The 22,069-nt window shown below is 45.4% G+C and overlaps 1 protein-coding gene and 1 pseudogene across 4 annotated transcripts; one reads left to right on the top strand and one right to left on the bottom strand.

The window, feature by feature from the left end:
* Positions 1-2,402: 2,402 nt before the first annotated feature.
* Positions 2,403-21,860, top strand: LOC142846282 (zinc finger protein 809-like). Of its 4 annotated transcripts, XR_012910054.1 has the most exons (7): positions 2,403-2,517; positions 5,918-6,044; positions 6,707-6,799; positions 13,329-13,423; positions 14,135-16,807; positions 18,365-18,613; positions 20,755-21,850. XR_012910054.1 is itself a non-coding variant. In XM_075966529.1 (6 exons), the coding sequence occupies exons 1-6, from the start codon at positions 2,515-2,517 to the stop codon at positions 20,830-20,832; spliced, it is 645 nt and encodes a 214-aa protein (XP_075822644.1). In that variant the 5' UTR covers positions 2,403-2,514; the 3' UTR covers positions 20,833-21,860. The 4 variants fall into 4 exon arrangements, 2 of the variants coding, with proteins under 2 accessions (XP_075822644.1, XP_075822643.1); XR_012910053.1 differs by lacking the exon at positions 20,755-21,850 and having other exon boundaries at positions 18,365-20,738; XM_075966529.1 differs by lacking the exon at positions 14,135-16,807 and having other exon boundaries at positions 20,755-21,860.
* On the bottom strand, positions 3,403-5,368 carry LOC142846685 (heterogeneous nuclear ribonucleoprotein A3 pseudogene; annotated as a pseudogene).
* Positions 21,861-22,069: the final 209 nt, after the last annotated feature.

Here is a 22,069-nt window from a genome sequence, read left to right as displayed (position 1 = left end):
ACGTCTGTCAATTTGGTGAGTTGAAAGACCCGGATAAATCTAGACCCCTCTAGCAGAAAAAATAGAGTCAAAAATTTAAGCAGGGAGAGAAGAATCAAAAATCTAGATTAGTCACTTCAGTAACTCTGTTTCAGGAACTAGCTGAAGATAAAGTTAGATTATAATCTTAAGAAACAGGGAGTTCCCCCCTTGTGATTATCACTGGTATTATTTTCGGAATTTTTCAGTGATGCCCTCCCTACACCCTTTGGGTTGTTGGGTTGTATTTTCTTCCCTTAAATACCCCTTCTCTCGGCTTCTCGGGGTCAAACTCCTCCCCTGCATGGGATAGGAGTCTCGGCCAGTGCACTGGTTCCTGTCAATAAACCGTGTGTGATTGCAGCAAGGACAGTCTCCCGTGAGTTCTTGGGGGGGTGGTGTTATCCTGAGACTTGAGTGTGAGCGTCCCCACACCGGGGGTCTATCAAGTAAGATGTTCTAAATGTGAGGATTAAAATTAAACTAAATTAAGACCACCCATTTTACAGCCTCTCCACGATCCCTAGTCCCCAGAATGGATTGAGCTATACCCTGGGCACGACTGAGTGACTGCTACTAACCTCTGACCTCAACCACACCCGATGCAGGTCGTCAACCCTACCCCTCAATTCTGTACTTCCCTGTTCGTCACGACCAATCAGGTTCAATGTCACTGCCACAAGGCCTTCTGAGTACTGCTAAGGCTGTGACCCTCACTTGTGGATTTTGCCTTTAGAAACTCTAACCTGCTTCAACAAAGACCACGTTGTATTTGCAGCAGATTCTGGCTCCTGGTGGCCGGGGAAAGGGGAGGGGTGTCTCACTACACGGGCACAACACATCTGCTTGCTCTAGAAGTCTTGTGGATTTTGATAACTGTTGTTTGGAAATTCCCCTAGACTCCAGCCAATGAATTCAAAGATTGCATCCCCTTACCCAATCCTCAAATGCCAAGGCTTGTCACACCGGGCTTGCGGGTTTTCCCTTTAAAAATCTCCAACCCCAGAGGCTGGAGCACTTCACCACCTGCTGGGTAGGAGTGCGGATCACAGTCTGAGTGTTTCTTTTGGAAACCGGCTCTGTGGTGTTCTTGACTGGGGGGTGTCCAATGCAGTCACAATAGGTTCAGGGATAAAGTGTTTCTTTTGCTGGCTCGAGTTCTCAAATCCATGGTGTGTTTCTTGGCTCTGGGTTCAAGAGTCAGGGTGCTGAGGGATTGTCAATCGCTACAGATCTGCTGGGGTCTGGGTCTTTCACACATTCACAAAAATCATAGTGAGAAAAATTCACAGGATGCCTTTAATCCCAGCACTCGGGAGGCAGAGGCAGGCCTATCTCTTGTGGGTTCGAGGCCAGCCTGGTCTACAAGAGCTGGTTCCAGGACAGGCACCAAAGCTATGAAAAAACCCTGTCTTGAAAAACAAACAAACAAACAAAAACAACAAAACACAAATAAGAGAGAGAGAGAGAGAGAGAGAGAGAGAGAGAGAGAGAGAGAGAGAGAGAGAGAGGAAGAAAAAGTCACAGGAAATTAAAAGAAATTGTTGGGCTGGAGAGATGGCTGCCTGTTACTCCAAAGGTCCTGAGTTCAATTCCCAGCAACCACATGTGCTCACAACCATCTGTAATGAGATCTGGCGCCCTCTTCTGGCCCTCAGGCATACATGCAGGCAGAACAGTGAATACATAATAAATAAATAAATAAATCTTAAAAAAAAAGAAATTGACGTGGTGCTGAAGGAGCAGAACCAACGCCGTCTTGTGAATAGGCCTCCATCTTCGAACATCTGGTGAATGGGGACACTGAACTCAAGTCCTAGAATGTGCTGGGGCAGCAGGATTCAAATATTCATCCTGGATACAGACGATCCTGGATACGAAGACCAGAGGTTCCTACAGATACCCTATATCCTGTCAACATTGGAGACATCCTTGCCAGCAGTTGGTAACTTCGCGCCTATAGCTTGACCAATGCTTTTAAAGAATGACCTTACCCTGCATTCCCTCACCCAATTACAAAACGCCGAGACAGATAGCTTCCTGCTCGTGGTTTTTCCCTATATAAACCCTTTGTAATAGGGGTTCGGGGCCTTTCTCCCTCACCCGCTGTACTAGAGTGCTGTGCGTGATCCTTGCCCGGGTTCGAATAAAGAAACCTTTGTTCTTGCATCAGAAAGCCGGCTCCGTGGTGGTCTTGTTGGTCTCGCGACGCGGGCTTAACATTGCCGTTATTTTTACCTGTGCAGAATTTGTACGCAATCAAAAGCTTCCTAGTGAGAGGTCCCAGCCCCCAGAAACCGGGCATTCCGTAATGGATTGGTGTCATTGGCTGTCACTCAGGCCGACTCTGACGAGGAAAGTAGGGCGGGCTTATAAAGTTCCGCTGAGCTCTGCTAAGTTCTCTATTTTGGGCTCTGTCATTCGGAGACTTGGCTTGGGTGATCCTGCACCGGTACCGGAGACGGAGGAAAGTCGCAGGACGCTCCGAGACCGGCCATGGTGAGCGCGGCGTCCCCGCGGAGCTGGTGCAGGCGGCTGCAGAGTCCCAGGCCCGGCTCCGCCTGTCCGGCTGTGGGGTGGGGCTGGACGGGCTCCGGGCGCCCGGGTGTCCCTGGTCTCGTCACGGGAACTCCAGCGGGGTCGCAGCGCTGCCCGCAGCTCCGGGCGGGTCGGGGACGTGGGGCCAATGGAAGGCACAAGGAGGAACTGGCTCGCGGTCGCGTCGCTTTAGCACAGCATACACACCAGCCCTCCTCTCTGGGATTCAAATACGGCGAGGGGTGAGATGCGGAACTGTGTGCACTGTATGGAAACACGCTAGCTGGGTGCTTGGACGGGGTGTAGGGCTTAGGCACAACAAGGTAACTAACTGTAAAGGTGGTGGTGTGACGATAGGGCGAAGCCTGTCCCTAGTGAAGAAGCCCAGCTACATTGCATAGGGGACTAAAGGGGTCGGCAATAACTCAAGAAATGACTTTGGTCTGTCGCTACTCGTTAGTGACTTTTTTTTTTTAATTCCTTAATTTTTTATTCCTGGTACCACTACCACAATTTACAGGGCAATATACCTGATGTAATGAAAAGAAAAAGAAAGACAAAGCTACAACAGATAAAAGACCTCAGGAATGTACTTCTAATTGACACTACATTGCATTCATCAATAGCTGCACTTTTTGCACACTGTGCCTCTGACAGTCCTGAACAAGAAGGGCCTCCTGTTTAAGCTGCGGTAACTTTTCTGACTGTGGATCATCGCTCCTTCTGTGGCGATTTTTACAGTTCCTCTAATACATTTAGGACGACAGTCTCAAAGTAACCTGCAGCTTTCCTGACAACTCCTCGCTCTCTCTCCTGCTAAGAACTGTAGCCCTTTTCTGCTGGTTTTTAAAACCTTCTGCTACCATATCCACCACTTCTACCACCTGCTCCATAGCCACCACCACAGGGACTGCCTGAGCTTCTTCCACCAAAACTGCCCCCTTTCATGGGTCCATAATTTGATTGCTGTTGTCCAGTCTAATTTCCAAAGTCATTATAGTTCCCACCACCATAGTTACCTCTACCAAAATTTCCTCCTTCATTGTAACCGTCATATCCTCCTCCTGCACCACCACCATATCCACCACCTTGGTTTCCATAGCCTGGTCCACCACCACCATAGCCTCCTCTACTGCTGTAACCAGGAGCACCACCATAGTTGCCACCATCACCACCTCCATAACTACCTCTGCTGCCACCACCTCCACCACCATAGCCTCCTCTTCCACCAAAGTTTCCACCACGACCAAAATTACCTCCACCACCTCCAAAGTTCCCTCCACGACCCATAAAATTGCCAGATCCACCTCCACGGCCTCTCTGTGATCCAGCAGACTTCATCTCTTGTTTAGAAAGGGCCCTTTTCACTTCACAATTATGTCCATTAATAGTGTGGTATTTCTGAACAACAATTTTATCAACTGTGTTGTGGTCATCAAAAGTCACAAAAGCAAATCCTCTCTTTTTCCCACTCTGCCTGGCTTCCATAACTTCTATGGTTTCAATCTTGCCATACTTGTCAAAGTAGTCTCTCAGGTTATACTCTTCTGTATCCTCTTTAATACCACCAACAAAGATTTTCTTCACTGTTAAATGGGCACCAGGCTTTACAGAATCCTCTCTAGAAACGGCTCTCTTTGGTTCCACCACACGCCCATCAACTTTGTGTGGCTGAGCACAAACTGCAGCATCCACCTCTTCAACGCAAGAGTAGGTCACAAAACCAAAGCCCCTGGAACGTTTTGTTTGGGGATCTCTCATTACCACACAGTCTGTAAGTGTGCCCCATTTCTCAAAATGTTCTCTTAAGCTATCATCTGTGGTTTCAAAGCTCAGACCACCAATAAACAGTTTCCTCAACTGTTCTGGTTCCTTTGGATCGTGGCCCCCCACCCCCTACTCCCCCACCCCCCACCCCCTACCCCCCACTAAATAAGAATTTTATTTATTTATTTATTTATGATTTTCGAGACAGGGTTTCTCCGTAGCTTTTGGTTCCTGTCCCGGAACAACTAGCTCTTGTAGACCAGGCTGGCCTCGAACTCACAGAGATCCGCCTGCCTCTGCCTCCCGAGTGCTGGGATTAAAGGCGTGCGCCACCACCGCCCGGCCAATATTAACATTTCTTGAAGATGAAAGCAAGGTTGCATACTAGTGAGACCAGTGCTAATTTGCCTGACATAATATGGTACATATATAAACGGCAGGAGACGATGGTAGAAACAAATTAAATGTCTTTGTCTTTCATCAAAAACTGTGTTTTGAAAGATCAGATAACTATGTAGAATACAAAAGCTGCATCCTATGACATAGCCGAGTCTGAGCCAGAGGTGGCGTGTACTGGGGCTTGGTGGTGCAATGACATGTGTGTTGTATGCAGGTGCTACAGGTGCTAAGGTAAAGTCACCCCGTAGCACGAAGTTGAGCCCTGCCTGGAACACTTTGAATTCTCCACATTTGATTTTGAATTAATCTTTGGTTGCATGTTCCAAAACCTTTTAGTGTTCCCCAGTTTTTTGACCCCTGCCTTCAGTTATGTGACCCCACACGGAGCTAGGACTTTGTGCTGGATAGCTATATGTCAAGTTGACACAAGCTAGAGTCATCTAAGGAGGGAATCACAATTCCTAGGATGGAGCTGGAAACAAGCACAGAGGGTGGTCCCACCCCTGAGCTGGTGGTCCTGGGTTCTGTAAGAATGCAGGCTGAGCAAGCCATGGGGGGCAAGCTAGTAGCAGCACCTTCCATGGCCTCTGCATCTGCTCCTGCCACCTGCCCTGCTTGAGTTCCTCTCCACGTTGTCTTTGGTCATGGTGTTTGATTGCAGCAAAGGTAACCCTGAAAGAGAGGCCTACTCTGTGGTTGGTACTGAGAACTGAACTTCTCCCTCTGCTGTCTAGGCATACACCTGTACCAGTGCTGGGACACCAGCTTCAACGTTCTTCCTTTGGAGACTGAATGTTTTTATGATTGGGTTCATGGGTTCTTTCCCCTTGGTCCTTATAGCCCCTCCCTTACATACCCGTGTGTTCTTGTATGGATTTTCTGTTGGAATTAGAAAAGGCTAATTTTGTTTTCCTGAGTCACTATGTTGACACTGAGATAAAGATGCCTGTGTTGATTTTTCTTTTTCCATGATGCAGAATACAAATCAAACTGCCTTCTGTAAGAAACTAGTAACACACACGCGCACGCACGCACACACACACACACACACACACACACACACAGAGAGAGAGAGAGAGAGAGAGAGAGAGAGAGAGAGAGAGAGGGAGGAGAGAGAGAGAGAGAGAGAGAGAGAGAGAGAGAGAGAGAGAGAGAGAGAGAGAGAGGAGTGAACTTCCATTTTGTGTTCTTTCAGGGATTGGTATCATTTGAAGATGTAGCTGTGAACTTCACCAGGCAGGAGTGGCAAGAGCTGAACGCTGCCCAGAGGGCCCTCTACAGGGACGTGATGCTGGAGACCTACAGCAGTCTGGTGTTCCTGAGTGAGTGTAACCCCCTGTCAGTCTCAGCAAATGCTTTTCCCTTGGTTAACAAGTATAGAAATCAACACTTATCAAGATTTATCATTATTTGTAGCTATGTATATGTGTCTGAGAGTGAGTACCACATGTGTGTGGGGACCTGTGGACACCAGAGGGCATTGGGTTGCCCAGAGGGGACACTGAACAGTTGCGAAGTGCCAGGTTTGGATACTGGGAACTGAACTTGGGTATCCCAAGAACAGTAGTTGCTCTTAGCCCCATAACCGTCTTTCCTGCTCGCTAAACTTTCTCAAGATTATTATTTTGGGTTATCTATTTTGCAATTTAATGTCCAAAAAGGGTGGTCTTCTAGCTAGTGAAGAACGAGACTATAGATCCTCTCTGACCAGAGTTTCTTATTAATTTACCAAGCAGCAGTTCCAGAAGTGAGCTGTGATTCCTTCTTAGTAGACGGTCACAGCACAGACCAGCTGTGACTCCTTCATAGTAGACGGTCACAGGACAGGTGACCTGTGACTCCATCTTAGTAGACGGTCACAGCACAGACCAGCTGTGACTCCTTCATAGTAGACGGTCACAGGACAGGTGACCTGTGACTCCATCTTAGTAGACGGTCACAGCACTCTGGCTCCATTCATTTCCTTACTATTTCTAACTTACAGAGCTCTGCGTAGCCAAGCCTAAGTTGATCTTCAATTTGGAACAAGGGTGTGGGCCTTGGGGCCGAGCGGAAGCTGCAGTGCGGAGCCACCCAGGTGAGCAAATGTCTTAGGTGGTCAGCAGGAGAGCTCATCGGGTACTGGTCATGTAGAGCTTCTTCTTCTTCCTCTTCTTCTTCTTCTTCTTCTTCTTCTTCTTCTTCTTCTTCTTCTTCTTCTTCTCCTTCTCCTTCTCCTCCTCCTCCTCCTCCTCCTCCTCCTCCTCCTCCTCCTCCTCCTCCTCCTCCTCCTCCTCCTCCTCTTCTTTTTCTTCTTCTTGAATCAATTTTTTAAAATCACATTCTGAAGCAGCTGGTCACATGGGTCTAACCTCTTTGCTCTTAATCTAGTTTGAAAAGAACATCCTTGATGTCACTCCATCTCCCTGATTTTGTTGCTGACAATTTGCCAAAAAAGGTCTTTAATTTCTTTCTTGACCCGGTCATAATTCAGATGAAAATTGTTCAGTTTGCATGAGTTTGTAGGCTTTTTGTAGTTTGTGTTGTTGTTGAAGTCTAGCTTTAATCCATGGTTATCCAATAATATACTTAGGTTTCTTTCTTTTTTTTTTTTGTACCTATTGAGATTTGCTTTGGGACCAAGTATATTAGATGGCCATTTTCCAACTTTTGCGTGTAATTAGTAGTTGGATATAAATTGATGCCTTGATGGTGATCCTGGTTAAAATACAGGTACATTTGGAAATCAGTAGCCTAGAGACATTTTAATATACTTAATGTGCTATATTAGCTCCTGTTTTATTATCCTTTTAACATTCATTCGGTTTCATTTTCACTGTTCTACATTTTTGTATGTTCTTTGTGTGGTTTCTGGTGTATGAGTTGTCTTTATTTTTATTTCTATATTGGCTTTGTAGAGGAATGTGTTATAGTTGTAGTGTTGCAGAGATAGCCTGACTTAATCGGGAAGACAGAACAGGACAGCTCTGGATCCTGTTCTTCTCCTGGAGAGCAGCTACAACTGAGCTCTGCTCTGTTCCTTTAAGAGAACGTCCGTCCTAGCAGAACTATCTTCTCAGGCCCAAGATGTTTCTTCTTTTGCTAACACTCTGCTCAAGGGAAGCCCCTGCAGAAATGCAGCCATCTCCTCCCTCTCTGGAGAAAAGTTGTTACTTTTTCCTGCCTGGCCTTGCTCAGCCCCCTTAAGCAGCGTCCTAGCAAGGTTCTTCTGTTCTGTTCCACTTTGCTGAGCCCCCGCTAGGGAACGTCCCAGCAAGGTTTTTCAGCTCGGTCCCCTAAGGGACATCCCAGCCAGGTTCTTCTAGTCTGCTCCAGCAAGACTGTTTTGAGAAAGAGATTTATTTGGGAGGGAGGAGTCCAGGAAAGTGGCTGCCTCTGCCAGAGACAGTCAGAGAGGCTTATATAGGGCTTCTTAGGGGTGGAGTTTTTCCAGTGGCATTGGCTAGTTTTTCCCTGCTCAGGGATTGGTCATTTTAGCTGGTCAGAGGTAGAGATAGCCAAGCTGTGTTTCTTTCACTGGTCCTTTTTAGCTTTTTGACTCTAATCTTAGGACCAGGGCATATTTTTTTTTCACTGTCTTTGATTTTAGGGACAAAGTGTTTCTTTGATACTGGTTTCAGAGCCAGGGCGCGTGTTTTTAGTCTTGGGTTCTGGGATAAAGATGTTTCTCTCCCTGGCCCAGATCCAGGGTGTGTTTCTTTCACAGGCTGTGGGTTTAGAGTCAGGTGCTCAGTGGGTGGTTGATTTCCTGCCCCAGTTGTCCCCTTTACCCTACAGGCTTGGTTTAGGCTACAGGCGGAGGATAATGGCACAGAAGTTCTCCTTGTATAAAATGGGAATGCTGTGGGAACCCCTTTAGCCAATAGCCTTTAAGATACTGGCTCACTCTGGGTGTGGCCACACGTACTGTGTGTACAGATGTAAAAACACGCACAGCCCCTTGGCTGCTCTGTTTGGTTCCTGTTCCCCGCTCATGCAGAGGACTGTGATCTGTGAGTCTATCCCTAAATAAAGAATCCTTTATTATGCCCCATTCTAAGCTAGTGTGGGACTTACAATAATTCTCAGCTAAGGTATCCATGGCTCCCCTCCTCCATGGAAACAAGAGTGACCCTTTCCCCAATGTAGCACATCTGGTTTTTATTCTGAGATCAGCGCATCCTTGAAATACACCAGCTGATTTAATTTAGAAGGTTTTTTTAAAATTATTATCCAATGTCTCTCTGCTGCTGTTATTCTTTTCTCATTAGCATAAGAATATTTAAGGTTAATAAAGTATTATGCTATCTATTTTTGGAGGTATTTTCCATCGCTTTCTGTTTGTTTAACATTTCCTTTATAGTTTGATTTGATCTTTCTATAACTGCCTGACCTGTAGGGTTGTTTGGCATAATATAATATTATATTATAATAAGCAAAAAAACTGTTTCATTTTCTTAGAGACATATGCTGAACAATTGTCTGTCTTTATTTGTGCAGGTATACCCATGATGGCCATAACTTCTAATAAATGCGTGATTACTGAAATCAGTCTTTTTTGAGCTCAAAGCAGCTGCCCATTGAAAACCTGATTAAATGTCAATGGTGTGGTGTACATATTTTAATTTTCGAAACTCTGTAAAGTTGATGGAACACATCAATCTGCCAGATTTCATTCCTTTGAGTGCCCTTTGGGTTACTCCCTACAGGTAGTGGTGTTTGGTTATAGAAAGAACAATTAGGACATCTCCTTATAATCTCCTTAGCTTGTTGCCATGTAATAGAAAACTCTTGCTTTAAGTCTCTGCTATTGACATGTTTTTTTATAAAATTTTGAGGCCTTTAGCACATTTTTAATCAATAATCAATTAGTTTTTATATTACCTTGTGCTAGAGGACTGGCAGACCCATTTTGGATCAGATGTGTGTTTTATGTATATATATATATGGGACAAAGTCTATTTTTGATTTGTACCATCTGATATAAATTTAGTAGTTTTATTTTATTTTTTAAAGATTTATTTATTTATTATGTGTACAACATTCTGCCTCAATGTATGCTCGCACGCCAGAGGAGGGTGCCAGATCTCATTACAGATGGTTGTGAGCCACCATGTGGTTGCTGGGAATTGAACTCAGAACCTCTGGAAGAGCGGCCAGTGCTCTTAACCTCTGAGCCATCTCTCCAGCCCCAAATTTAGTAGTTTTAATATGCAAAGTGTTGTCCCTGAGTCCTAGGACCCCCAAGAAGACCACCGCTGAGCCACACTTCCCAATGCAAAAGCAAGGTTTCCTTTATTAAGTACAGGCTAGCGCGGGTCCTCTGCCTCACAGTCTGACACAGCTGATGGAGGGAGAAGGACCCCGTCTATTTTTGTAAGGGGTTTATAAAGACAAAAACCACAAAGCAGTCACAAGGTTACAGTCTCAAAATACAAAATTCCTGATCCTATAAATTGGCTAAAGGTGTGGTAAAGCTCAGCTGTTGGTTCCTGATAGGCTGTTAGTATCTAAGGGGGAGAGCACAGCCCCTGGTTACGCCCTCCAGACATCTGCTGACCCTGTGCTAACCACTGGGGCTGCTTGAAATATTGCCCAGCTGAAAGGGGAAGTTGGGTGAGGGAATGGGCTGCAGTCAGCAACTTTAACTTTCCTTAAAGAGGGTTCCTAGGGCCTTCAGCTTATCCTGGGGGCTGGGGTAGGGGTGGGGAGTTGGCTTTCAGCTCCTCTGCAGCCTTAAGCTTATCCTGGGGGCCTGGGTATAGTTCAAGGTCTTTTGGGCCCAGCAGAGAAATGGAATCTTTTCTGGCCTTTCATTCCCCACTGGGAGTTCTAAGTGGAGTTCAATCCTGAACTCTAGGTTCCTCAACCTGATGAGAATAACTTGCAAATTCTATTTCGTCTTTGTTGCGAATGAAATAATAGACCGGATGACATAAATTAGCATTAGCATAAATGGAACGGAACTAAACCTTTGTTTTAGAAACTGTACCAGTCTGTTGATTATACATGGGCCAACAGTCAAAGTAATTAGCAAAACCAGTGAAGGTCCTATAACAGCAGAAATAAGGGTGGTTAACCAAGGAGAGCTAACTATTAAACCAGGATTTAAGCCATCCTTGTGAAGGATCTTTTTTTTTGGGCTTGGCCAATCTTTTCCTAACTTTGGCCAAATTGTCTCTTATACTTCCTGAATGGTTAGTGTAAAAGCGGAATTTCTTTCCTAAAACTGTACAGAGTCTTCCTATGTAAGGGAGTTCCCTTTTGACTTAACATCTCAACCAGGGATTACAGGACGGTGTATTTTTCTTAACTGCTTCCAGCTGACTGTGGGATGTCCTTGTCCAGAGCTAACAAAGGAGAAATGCTAGTCACAAACAGAGGGAATCAGGCAGTGGGTTTTTATCAGGAGCATCTGGATTGTGGGCTCTGTGAAGAGCCAGGGAGCATTCACATCAGCTAGACTGGTCCACATCCGTTTTCAGCAAGCCCAGGATCCACAGTCATTTGGAGCAGACTGTAGTCAGCAACTGATGCTTGGTTGTCTGCCTGTTGAGACAAATTCAAACTAGGAACAGAAGTTAAAATTTATATACTTAAAGAAAAATAATACATTTGAAATTTTTAGGCCCATATTGAAATCCGCATTATAGAAAAAGCAAATAACAGATATCTATAAAACAGCAGAAATAGACTCATACCTTTGAGTCCTAGCAAAAAGCGTAGATTTAGGTTAAAAGTGTGTAAACTTATTTTTAGAGGATAACCAAAAGAAATTTAGTATCCTGAGCTTGTGACCCAAACAGCAAGCCCGTCATTGCTCTATCAGTTTATGAGAACTGTACCATAGAAGGGGGAAGAAATCTGAAACCTTTCTTATAAGCAGTATCAGAACAGAGGAGGGTTTAGATGGGAAACTGCTGGCCAGCGGAAGAGCCCTTGAGTGTTATCACAGTGTAGAAGAACTTGGCTTAGGAAAGAAGGGGGGACAGCACTGGTGGGCACAAAGATCTTGTGTCCTTGGCTGTCAATATTCCTTAAAAAAAAAATTAACTTTTCTCTGGCCATGATTTCAGATTCTCTGTTTTTTTTAAATATTTTTTTATTTATTATATATACAATATTTTGTCTGCATGTGTGCCTGCAGGCCTGAAGAGGGCACCAGACCTCATTACAGATGGTTGTGTGAGCCACCATGTGGTTGCTGGGAATTGAACTCAGGACCTTTGGAAAAGCAGGCAATGCTCTTAACCACTGAGCCATCTCTCCAGCCCCAGATTCTCCGTTTTCATTCATGCAGTTTTCAATTGTAAGCAGTCAATTTCCTGTGCACAGGTGTGCAGGCTCCTCCCTCCAAAGAGGCCTGCAGAGGGGGGCATGGAGGAAAATACTCACATCCTGGGCAGCTCCCTGGCTGTAAGGCCCCGCTGTGACCCGGGACTGTGGTGCTTCTTGGGCTGCTGCAAGTGGCAACCCCCCAGGCTTGTTGTCGCCTGTTTTCTCCTCCCGCCAGGGCTGTTCCAATCCGCAGGCCTCTGCCCTCTGCTCACTTTGCCACCTGCTCTATCCCAGGCACCCCTGCTCCCTGGCCTTGCAGAGCTACTTTCTTCTTTCTGTGGGCAGTTCCTTTCCCACCAATGCGCACTTGTGCCTGCAGCTTGGCCAGTTTTTCCTGGTTCATGATTGTTTCTTTCATCTTGTTGGAGTGGAGTGGAAATGGAGCCATGCAGGGGACTAGGGTTCTCGCTCAGGGGGGTCTCGGGTGGACCAGCTGAGATAAGGCTGTTGGTGTAATTTTTATATTCATTGTAGAATAAAATATGTACACTTAGCCACAGGTCAATAGGTGTCTTAGTTGAGGTTTCTGTTGCTATGCTAAAACACCATGACCAAAAGCACCTTGGGGAGGAAAAGATTTATTTCAGCACAGTCTGTCACTGCAGCAGGGGCTGGAGGATGCTGCTCACTGGCTTGCTCCCTATGGCTTGCTCGGTTTACTTTCTTATAGGGCCTAGGACCACCAACCAAGGGGTGCCACTGACCCATTCCCTTTCCACGTCAGTCAAGAAAATGTCCCACAGGCTTGCCCATAGCCAGTCTGATTGAGACATTTTCTTAATTGAGGTTCCCTCTTTCAGAATGACTCTGTGTCAAGTTGATATAAAACTAACCAGCACACTAGCATATGAAGGCATTGCAATGGTAAAAATAAAACGGTCCCATTCCCCAAGGGGTGTCTGTGGGCAGCGGGCCATGAGGGGCAGTGGGTCCTAGACAGGGGGCTGTGCAGTGGATGGATAGACATGCCATGCAGAGTGAGGTTGGATATTTATTTAGTGGGTTATGGAAGGGAAGGGAAGAGGGAGGGAGAAGGGGGATGAGGAAAGAGAGGAAAGGAGAAGCTACCTTTTCAGGAGAGAGAAGGAAGAGTATGAGAGAGCACTCAGGCTGGAGGAGGCAGGATATCTGCTTCCCTTGGTGGAAGGGGATGGGTTGGGAGAGGGTGGAGCTTGTCTCTTAAAGGGACGGTGTACCCAGGCCAGCAGAGCATAACAGGCATGACTTTACTTTATGTTTGAATTCTATAAAAATATTATTATTGAATCGTGACATTTTTAATATTTTAGATGTCAATAAAGTAAGTGCCTTGATTGACACCAGCAAGGAAAATCCCGAGATACGTTTGGGACAGCTTGCAATAACTGACCAAGACATGATTAAAGTAAGTAAAACATTTAGTGTAAGATCAAACCATATTTCAGATATGAACACAAGAATGAACATGAAACATTTCCACACTTAGAATGTGCTTTTCTATAGTGAGCCTGCTAGATACAGGCTGAGAAGAACCTGATCATTTTCATCTAAGACTTCCGGCATCTTAGTTTGCTTAACAACAAAGTTCATAGTGTATTCATTCAGTATTATCAAGGGGTAGCCTTTGAAACAAAGGCAACATTTTACATAAAGAAATTTCAGGGGCTGGAGAGATGGCTCAGTGGTTAAGAGCATTGCCTGCTCTTCCAAAGGTCAGAGTTCAATTCCCAGCAACCACATGGTGGCTCACAACCATCTGTAATGAGGTCTGGTGCCCTCTTCTGGTCTGCAGGCATATACACAGACAGAATATTTATATGTATAACTAAATAAATATTTAAAAAAAAGAAATTTCATATCAAAGAGACTTCTAGTAAATTCTGTAAAACTTGAAATCTTTTCTGTGCCCACAATGTGGCTTATGTGGAAGCAGCGTGTTGAATGTCGTATGTTTTAACACTGTTTGTAAGGAGACTAGATCAGTAAATGGGAAAGAACACACAGAAATACTTAGGGATTATTAGAAATTGTTCATTAGGAAATCATGCTTTGGAATAACAGGCAGCTCATTCTAGGAAAAAGCACTAACAAATCTAACAAATTCTTTTGCTTCAAGGGGAAACTAAAGACCAAACAGGAAGTCTACAAAGGGCCAAAATCCCGTCGTGGTAGAGCACCTGTAAAAACACGTCACCAAAAGTTAAAGAAAAGCGAGACTCATACATCACACCGAGGTGGGAAGCTCTACGAATGTCAGGACTGTGGGAAATCTTTCTGTAATAACTCAACCCTTATTAAGCATCACAGAAGAACTCATAATGCAGAGAAGCGCTTTGAATGCACCGTATGTAGTAAAACGTACCACTGGAAGTCAGACCTCACTGCTCACGAGAAAACTCACAACAAACAGGAGAGGACATATGAGTGTAAAGAATGTGGGAAAACTTTCTTCCGTAAGTCCCATCTCAGTGTTCATGAAAGAACCCACACAGGTGAGAAGCCGCATAAATGTACGGAATGCATGAAAGCTTTCTATTACAAGTCAGACCTGACTCGACATAGAAAAACTCACTTGGGTGAGAAGCCCTTTAAATGTAAAGAGTGCATGAAAGCTTTTTCTCGCAAGTCAAAGCTCGCCATACATCAGCAAACTCATACAGGTGAGAAGCCTTATGAATGTACAGAATGCAGGAAAACTTTCTCCCATAAGTCACAGCTCACTGCACATAGGATAGCTCATTCATCCGAGAATTTTTATGAATGTAAAGAATGCAATAAGTCTTTCCACTGGAAGTGTCAGCTCACAGCACATCAGAAGAGGCATGCAGGACGAAGCTTCCTGAGTGAAGAACAGCCGGGCAGTGGTGGCACATGCCTTTAATCCCAGCACTCGGGAGGCAGAGGCAGATGGATCTCTGTGAGTTCGAGACCAGCCTGGTCTACAAGAGCTAGTTCCAGGACAGGCTCCAAAACCACAGAGAAACCCTGTCTCGAAAAACCAAAAAAAAAAAAAAAAAAAAAAAAAAAATTACTGAGTGAAGAACAGAGAACACTGCCCGGAGAAGAGCAAGGCACTGTGTTCACAGACTCCTTGCATGACTTATCTGTCCTCAGAGGCTCCACAGAGATGGTGTCAGGGAGCTCGGTGGTTAAGAGCTCTGGCTGTATTTTGAGACAGGGTTTCTCCATGTAGCCTGGCTGAAACTTGCTCTGTAAACCAGGCTGACCTCTAACTCAGAGATCCTCCTGCCTCTGCCTCCCAGGCTCTTGCTTTATAATTGTGATGATCCTAGCACCTGTTTGACAAGTCAGCAACCCTACAAACACCTGTCAACCCAGCTCTGAAGATGGCAGAGACAGGGATCACTTGAACTTGCTGATTCCTAGTCTAGCTGGGCCATGAGCCCCGGGTTCAGGAGGGGGGCGGGCTTATGAGAGGAATAGGTGGGGAGTGATGGAAGTGGTCACTCAGTGCACATTACTGGTTTCTCTGTGTGAGTTTGGGTATACATCTAAACACACGTGTAAACAAAGGAGAGTGGTGGAAGGCCTCATTGTGTAAAGGTGTTTGTCACCAAGTCCGACGACCTAAGTCTGATCCCTAGGCCCTGTCCTGTGGCACAGAAGCAGATGTAAGTTGGCTCACAGCTTCAGATGAGTTAAAAAAACAAAAACAAGCTGCACAGGTGCCAAAACAGAAACTACAGGTTGGGAAGTAGCTTGCTATATTCCTTTGCACGTTCATCAGAGATTCATGCTAAAAAACCCTGTGGATCTCATCACTAAGGATCATATCAGCATTCAAAGAGTGCATCTGGGAGTGGCTCAGTGGTGGTGTGCTTACCAAGCATGTGCGTTCCCTGTCCTTTTATATTACAGTTTGCCCGGGTTATCTGCCTTGAATGTGTTGTTTGGAAAAACAACATTAGCCATGTGAAAGATTGCAATAAAATGATGATGCATTGTTGCACTCTTTCTGTAAAAATCAGTCTTCATGCATTTTTTTTTGCCTTTTTTTCATCTTTATGTGGACAAAATTATCTTCAGACTCATTGGATCCTGGTTGCCTTAGGAGTTTGCTGTATAACCAAATCTGTTTCAGTTTGAATCTTGATTTGGTTTGTCAGGCAGCTCTCCACAGTTGAGGGATTTGTCCACACCTCACTTCTGTGGTCACTCCATCGCTGTTCACACTTGTGGAGCTTTATGCCCTGACCGTCTGACCATCTGTGACGACTGTGAACGGCGACGAACCCTCTGCCCAGATGCCCAGGAACTGCACTGCCTGAGGACACGTAGGGAATAGTCACGTTTCCATTTGTCAGGGACAGCTAGCAAAGTACGAAATATTTCTTTACTGCCTGGAAATTATAGTGAACCAGGAGATAGTTTTGAAGCCTCCATTCCTCCCTACTGCAGATAGCTCCACTGGCCTTGATGGTGTTGCTAAGTACTGTTCATGGGACACGAATCTCAAGTGCAGGGGTATATACAGTTTTATAGTTAAATCATGGTTATCCTTATTGTACGGAAAAATCTTGTTTGTGCTCTAACAAAGCTTCCCTGGAGATCAGAGTGTGGAGCTAGCCACTAGATTAGAGGCCAGGGAGTGGTAACACATACCTTTAATCCTAGCACTTGGGAGGAGGAAAGAGGAAGTGATACGGCTGGGCAGAAACAGGAAGTGAATGGCTGGACAGAAACAGGAAGTAATATGACTAGGCAGAGAGAGGAAGTGATGAGGTGGAGCAGGTGGACCTCTGCCCCTTTTGGCTGTGACGTTGGCCAGGTAAGAGGTAGCTGTGGCTTGCTCCTTTGTCTCTCTGATCTTTTAGCATTTACCTCTATATCTGACTCTGTTTTTTCATTATTAAAATCAATTAGAATTTGTGCTACAAAACCTGAAAGTGAAACTAGATTAATTTTGCTCGGAGCAGTTGGCGATTAGACAGAAGCATTTTAATAGTTATCAGAATGAGCAAAGACAAACATCTCTCCACAACTCAGTCTTCCCCTGCATAAGATGAAACACCAGGAAAAGATGATAGGCAACACCACTGGTTTCAGGAGAGCACTGGGGTATAGAAAACTGGGATTGGGGAGACGGTTCAGTGGGTAAACGGCTTGCTATGCAATCCTGACAACTTCAGATCCCCACAGCCCATGTAAAAGCCAATTGTAGGGACACAGTATCTGTGGTGCTTGTGTGGAGGCAGGAGCAGCCAGAAGCTTGAGTACGTGGTGGCAGAAACGAGAGACTTTGCCTTAGAAAACAGTGGAAGGAGAGAGCTGACTTCAGAAGGTTGTCTTCTTCAACATGGGCATGCACAGTAAACAAAAGCCTCAGATTCATTCCTTATTAATTTGCCTCCAGTAAACTCAACTAATACTTTGTTTCTGCTTGTTGGGTCATCTGTTCATTGTTCAGGGATAACATATATACCTTTAAGATTTTTTTTTACAGGGCTGGAGAGATGGCTCAGTGGTTAAGAGCATTGCCTGCTCTTCCAAAGGTCCTGAGTTCAATTCCCAGCAACCACCTGTGGTGGGGTCTGGTGCCCTCTTCTGGCCTTCAGGCATACACACAGACAGAATATTGTATACATAATAAATATATATTTTTTTAAAAAAAGATTTTTTTTTACATCTGATCACAGTTTCTGATTGGACTGTGGTGATTTGAATGAGAATGGCCCTCATAGGCTCATGTTTGAATACCTCATTCCCAGTTGGTGGAACTGTGTGGGAAGGATGGATCAGGAGGTGTGTACCACTTGAGCTTTCAAAAGACTGGAACTAATCACAGTATGCTCTTGGCCTGCTAGTGAATCATTGTGTGAAGTCTCAGCTCTTGCTGCCGCCATGCCTTTGTTCTGCCATCCTGGACTCTAACCCTCTGAAATTATAAACCTAAACAAACACTTCCTTTCATTCATTCATTTATTTTTGGCTTCTTTGAGTCAGGGTTCTCTGTGTAACAACCCTAACTGTCCCGGAACTCACTTTGTAGACCAGGCTAGCCTTGAACTCTCAGAGTCTGCCTGTCCGGCTGCTGAGTGCTGGGATTAAAGGCTTGCGCCACCACCGCCTGGCTCACATTTTATTTTGTAAGTTGCCTTGGTTGTGATGTTTTGTCACAGTAATAGAAAAGTGAACAATGTGCCTGTCATCCTTCCTTGTACCCAGTGGTCACCGCTGACAGCTGTCACCTAGAACACTTGCGGCTCTTTCCTCCTGTACTCCGTGTCACCTTTAAAAATACATCATGTCTTCTAGCCTCGCGTCTTTTCTACAGGTTCTCACTTTAAAATACACCATGTCTTCTAGCCTCGCTTCTTTTCTACAGGTTCTCACTTGCTTGTACTGTATTCAACACGTGGCTGAGAAGCACTTGAAGAAATGTTCAACATCCTTTGTCATCAGGGAAATGCAAATGAAAACAACTTTGATGTTTTTGTCTACACCAGCCACAATGGCCAAGATCAATAAAAGAAGCGACAGTTCTTGCTCGTCCGGATGTGGAGAAAGGGGAACGCAGCTCTGTTGTATGGTGAATCCACAAGAAGCTAGGAGATCTACCTCAACATCCAGCTATGTAGGTGGAGGCTGCTTGTTCGTTCCTGGCCACTCAGACCTGAAATAATCACACAGAAATTGTATTAATTAAAACAGCCTTTGGCCAATCACTTAGGTGTATTGCTAGCTAGTTTTTATATCTTAAATTAGTCCATCTCTATTAATCTGTGCATCCCCATGAAGTTGTGGCCTACCTGCAAGGTCCATCAGACTCCTGTAGGACATCTTTCTTGTCTGGTGGCTATGTGGCATCTCCTGGACTCTGCCTTTTTCCTTCTCTATCTGCTTGGAATTCCTGCCTTGCTCTATCCTGCGCTGCAATAGGCCCAAAGTAGCTTCTTTATTAACTAATGGTATCCACAGCACACGGAGGGGAATCCCACATCACAGCTGTACTACCCCTGGGTATATAAACTCTATCCTACTATACTGACACTTGCTCACCTATGTTCATTGCTGATCTTTATATAGAGATTAGAAATAGCCTTCCCTCAACAGATAAAAGGCTAAAAAATGTGGTACATTTACATAATGGAATATTATACAGAATCATGAGATTCAGAAGTAAGGGGATGGAGTCAGCAAAACATCATTACTAAGATAACCCAGACCGAAAATGGGAAATATGGTATGTATTCTCGTATATGTGGATATTGCCTTTTAAGCCTTTGATAGGCATGCTGCACTCTGTATAAGCACAGAGGATAGATATATAAAGGACAAGGGGGAAGGGAAGGATGACTCAAGGAAGGGAAAATAGAATGTAACAATGGAGAGTCGGGAGAGGGAGGGCAGACTGGAACAGGGGGATTTAATGCGAAGGAGGAGGAAAAGGGGGGGTTGTCATCGGAATTTCCCCAGAGTTCTGCAGCTGTTTTGATTCTGGAGTTTTAGCACCTGGATCTGATCATCCATTTGTGAACACTGCCTTTTGTGCCTGCCACCTTCTGTTTGAAGTATGTGAATCTTATCTGAGCGGTTCCTAAAGGTTCAAAGCTTATGCAAAACTTGGCTGTGGGAAGACTCAGAAAACTGAAATGCCTGTGACTGGGAATTGCTTTGGCATTTGACCCTTTGGGGCACTTCAGATAAGAGGTTTTGGTATGCAGAAATTGACTTGCTAATGGTGTAAATAGTATAATAATAAAAAGTATTTTCCAGGTCAGCTCACCAGAGGCTGACTCCTCTGCAGCTGCAAAGGTTAAAATTCATCCTAGAGAGACCCTGATTCTCCCAGGGACCCTTGTGAACTGAACACCTGACACGACAGGGTAAAGAAGGAATTAAGGGAGGGACACACCACTAATCACCCTTTGAGGGATCATATGGAAACTGATAGAAGCCAGTATAGAAGCTATATACATACATGAAATAAACCTAGATAGAGTCCCCAGATAATGGGGGCGACAATGCCCCAACTCGACATCTTTTGTCACCAAGGGTCAGGAATGGGTTACATCTAATGGAGTTGTTTCCATAGAAACCCCCAAATGACTCAGGGTCCATAGAAACCCCCAAATGACTCAGGGTTCCATAGAAACCCCCAAACGACTCAGGCTTCCCAAGGCTATTGGTTGCACTCCACAAACTGAGGGTAAGGCCCTGCTACTTACTGTCAAGTTGGGAGCATAGGCCCCAGTCCCTCACATCTATCCCAGCCCCCAGGGCTGGTCTGGACTCCAAATCCCAGCAGGCCAGATCCTGACCCCTCCCTGGAGATGGGGTCAGGACCACTCCCCAGGGTACTTAAGTGATCTCCCGAAAGAGGAACAGGTGGTCTCCCTTTCTTCCTCCAGGGGGTGGCATTCCCTCAACTTCCCGGTTCCCCCTCTGGGCCTCCTGAGAGTGCAGATCTCCCATTAAACCTGAATACTTTTTAATTTGGCTTGTTTTGATTTGGCTTGATTGGGAATTTTGTGTCGGCGGGGAGCTTGTGTAAAGAAATATTCCTAAAATTTGGAGGTTTCCACCCATCTAGGGGAGGCCCTTTCCACGTGGCAGGCCATGTGTTGAAAGGCCCCTCGTCTACAATCCGAGCTCTCTACACTACGCTTAAAACCTGCTTCAGGGCTACAGCGGCTGCGTCTTAGTGAGTCCCTTTTCTTGTCTATGCTATAGGGTTTGGGGGGACCCATTAGTACTTATTTTTGTCGTTTTCAGATTCCCATTGAAGTCGTGAGCTCACGCTGGGAATTCGAGTCAGGTTGTGGTCAATCCCGTGGGACCGGGCTTGGCTGAGGCGAAGATCTGTCTGTCCTGGGATGAGTCTCTGCGGCCCCTTTTGGACCTAAGAGCCATTTTGGAAGATGCTCTAAAATGGACTTAGGCCACGTGATTGGACATGGACTCTAAAATGGGCACTTATAGCTCAAAGCCCCTATAAGCCTCTTACAAAAATCTTTTTAAACTGAGCCTGTCTAATACAAATAAACAGAGCTTACATATATATGTTCACGGTTTTTGGCCTCTGGGCTCTCGCCCCTCCCCCCTTAGCCAGCGTCTCACAACACCAGAGGCACTGGCCCCTCCCCCTTCTCTCAAGCCCACACTTCCCCTCCCACCTCACTGCTCCACCCCTGCACCCCCTCTGCACACTGGGCTAGCCCCTCCCATGCTCCCTTTTTTCTTCTGAATCTCTCTCGGGTGAAAAAGTGGCTAAGTTTTTTTTTTTTCTACTAATTGTTCTGCTTCCTCAGTCAGTACCAGATATTAAAAAAGAGTTAAAAAAAAAAAGGTTGAGGATGGTCCCCAAACTCCTATATGGGAATTGGTGAAACAGGCCCAGGCCTTAGCAGCTGCCCTAAGGTCACAGGAAGGGGGACAAGGGAAGCCAATCACAGGGCTCTATCAAGTGTGGCCTAAATGGTCACATGGCACAATATTGCACTACATCTGCTCCGAGGTTGTACCCTATCTGCCAGCAACCTGGACACTGGAAATCACAATGCTCCCATGTGGGCTTGTCCTCAATGCCAAGCCACGGAGGTCCAGCCTCATCACCATCGGCAAGTGAAACTGTGCCAGCTCTCGAACATCTCAGCCTTGCAGAGGATTGATGCTGCCCTGATTTGGTATATGCCATAACCCTCTCCTAGCCTAGGGTCATGCTACAAGTGGCAGGGAAGTCCATTACTTTTATTTTAACTCGGGCCTTAAGTTTCCCTCACCAACTTCAGCTATGGGGGTAGATGGAACCCATTCCTCCCCACTTAAAACTTTGCCACTGCCCTACCATCTTTTTTTTTTTTTTTTCCGAGACAGGGTTTCTCTGTGGCTTTGGGTTTTTTTTTTTGTTTTTTGTTTTTTGGTTTTTCGAGACAGGGTTTCTCTGTGGCTTTGGAGCCTGTCCTGGAACTAGCTCTGTAGACCAGGCTGGTCTCGAACTCATAGAGATCCGCCTGCCTCTGCCTCCCAAGTGCTGGGATTAAAGGCGTGAGCCACCATCTCTCGGCTTGCCCTACTATCTTGCAGGACA

The sequence above is a fragment of the Microtus pennsylvanicus genome, chromosome 3 (genome assembly GCF_037038515.1).
Source record: "Microtus pennsylvanicus isolate mMicPen1 chromosome 3, mMicPen1.hap1, whole genome shotgun sequence".
In the NCBI taxonomy this organism is placed as follows: domain Eukaryota; kingdom Metazoa; phylum Chordata; class Mammalia; order Rodentia; family Cricetidae; genus Microtus; species Microtus pennsylvanicus.
The sequence above is the reverse complement of the archived record's forward strand: the minus strand, read 5'-3'. Positions and strand labels throughout refer to the sequence as shown.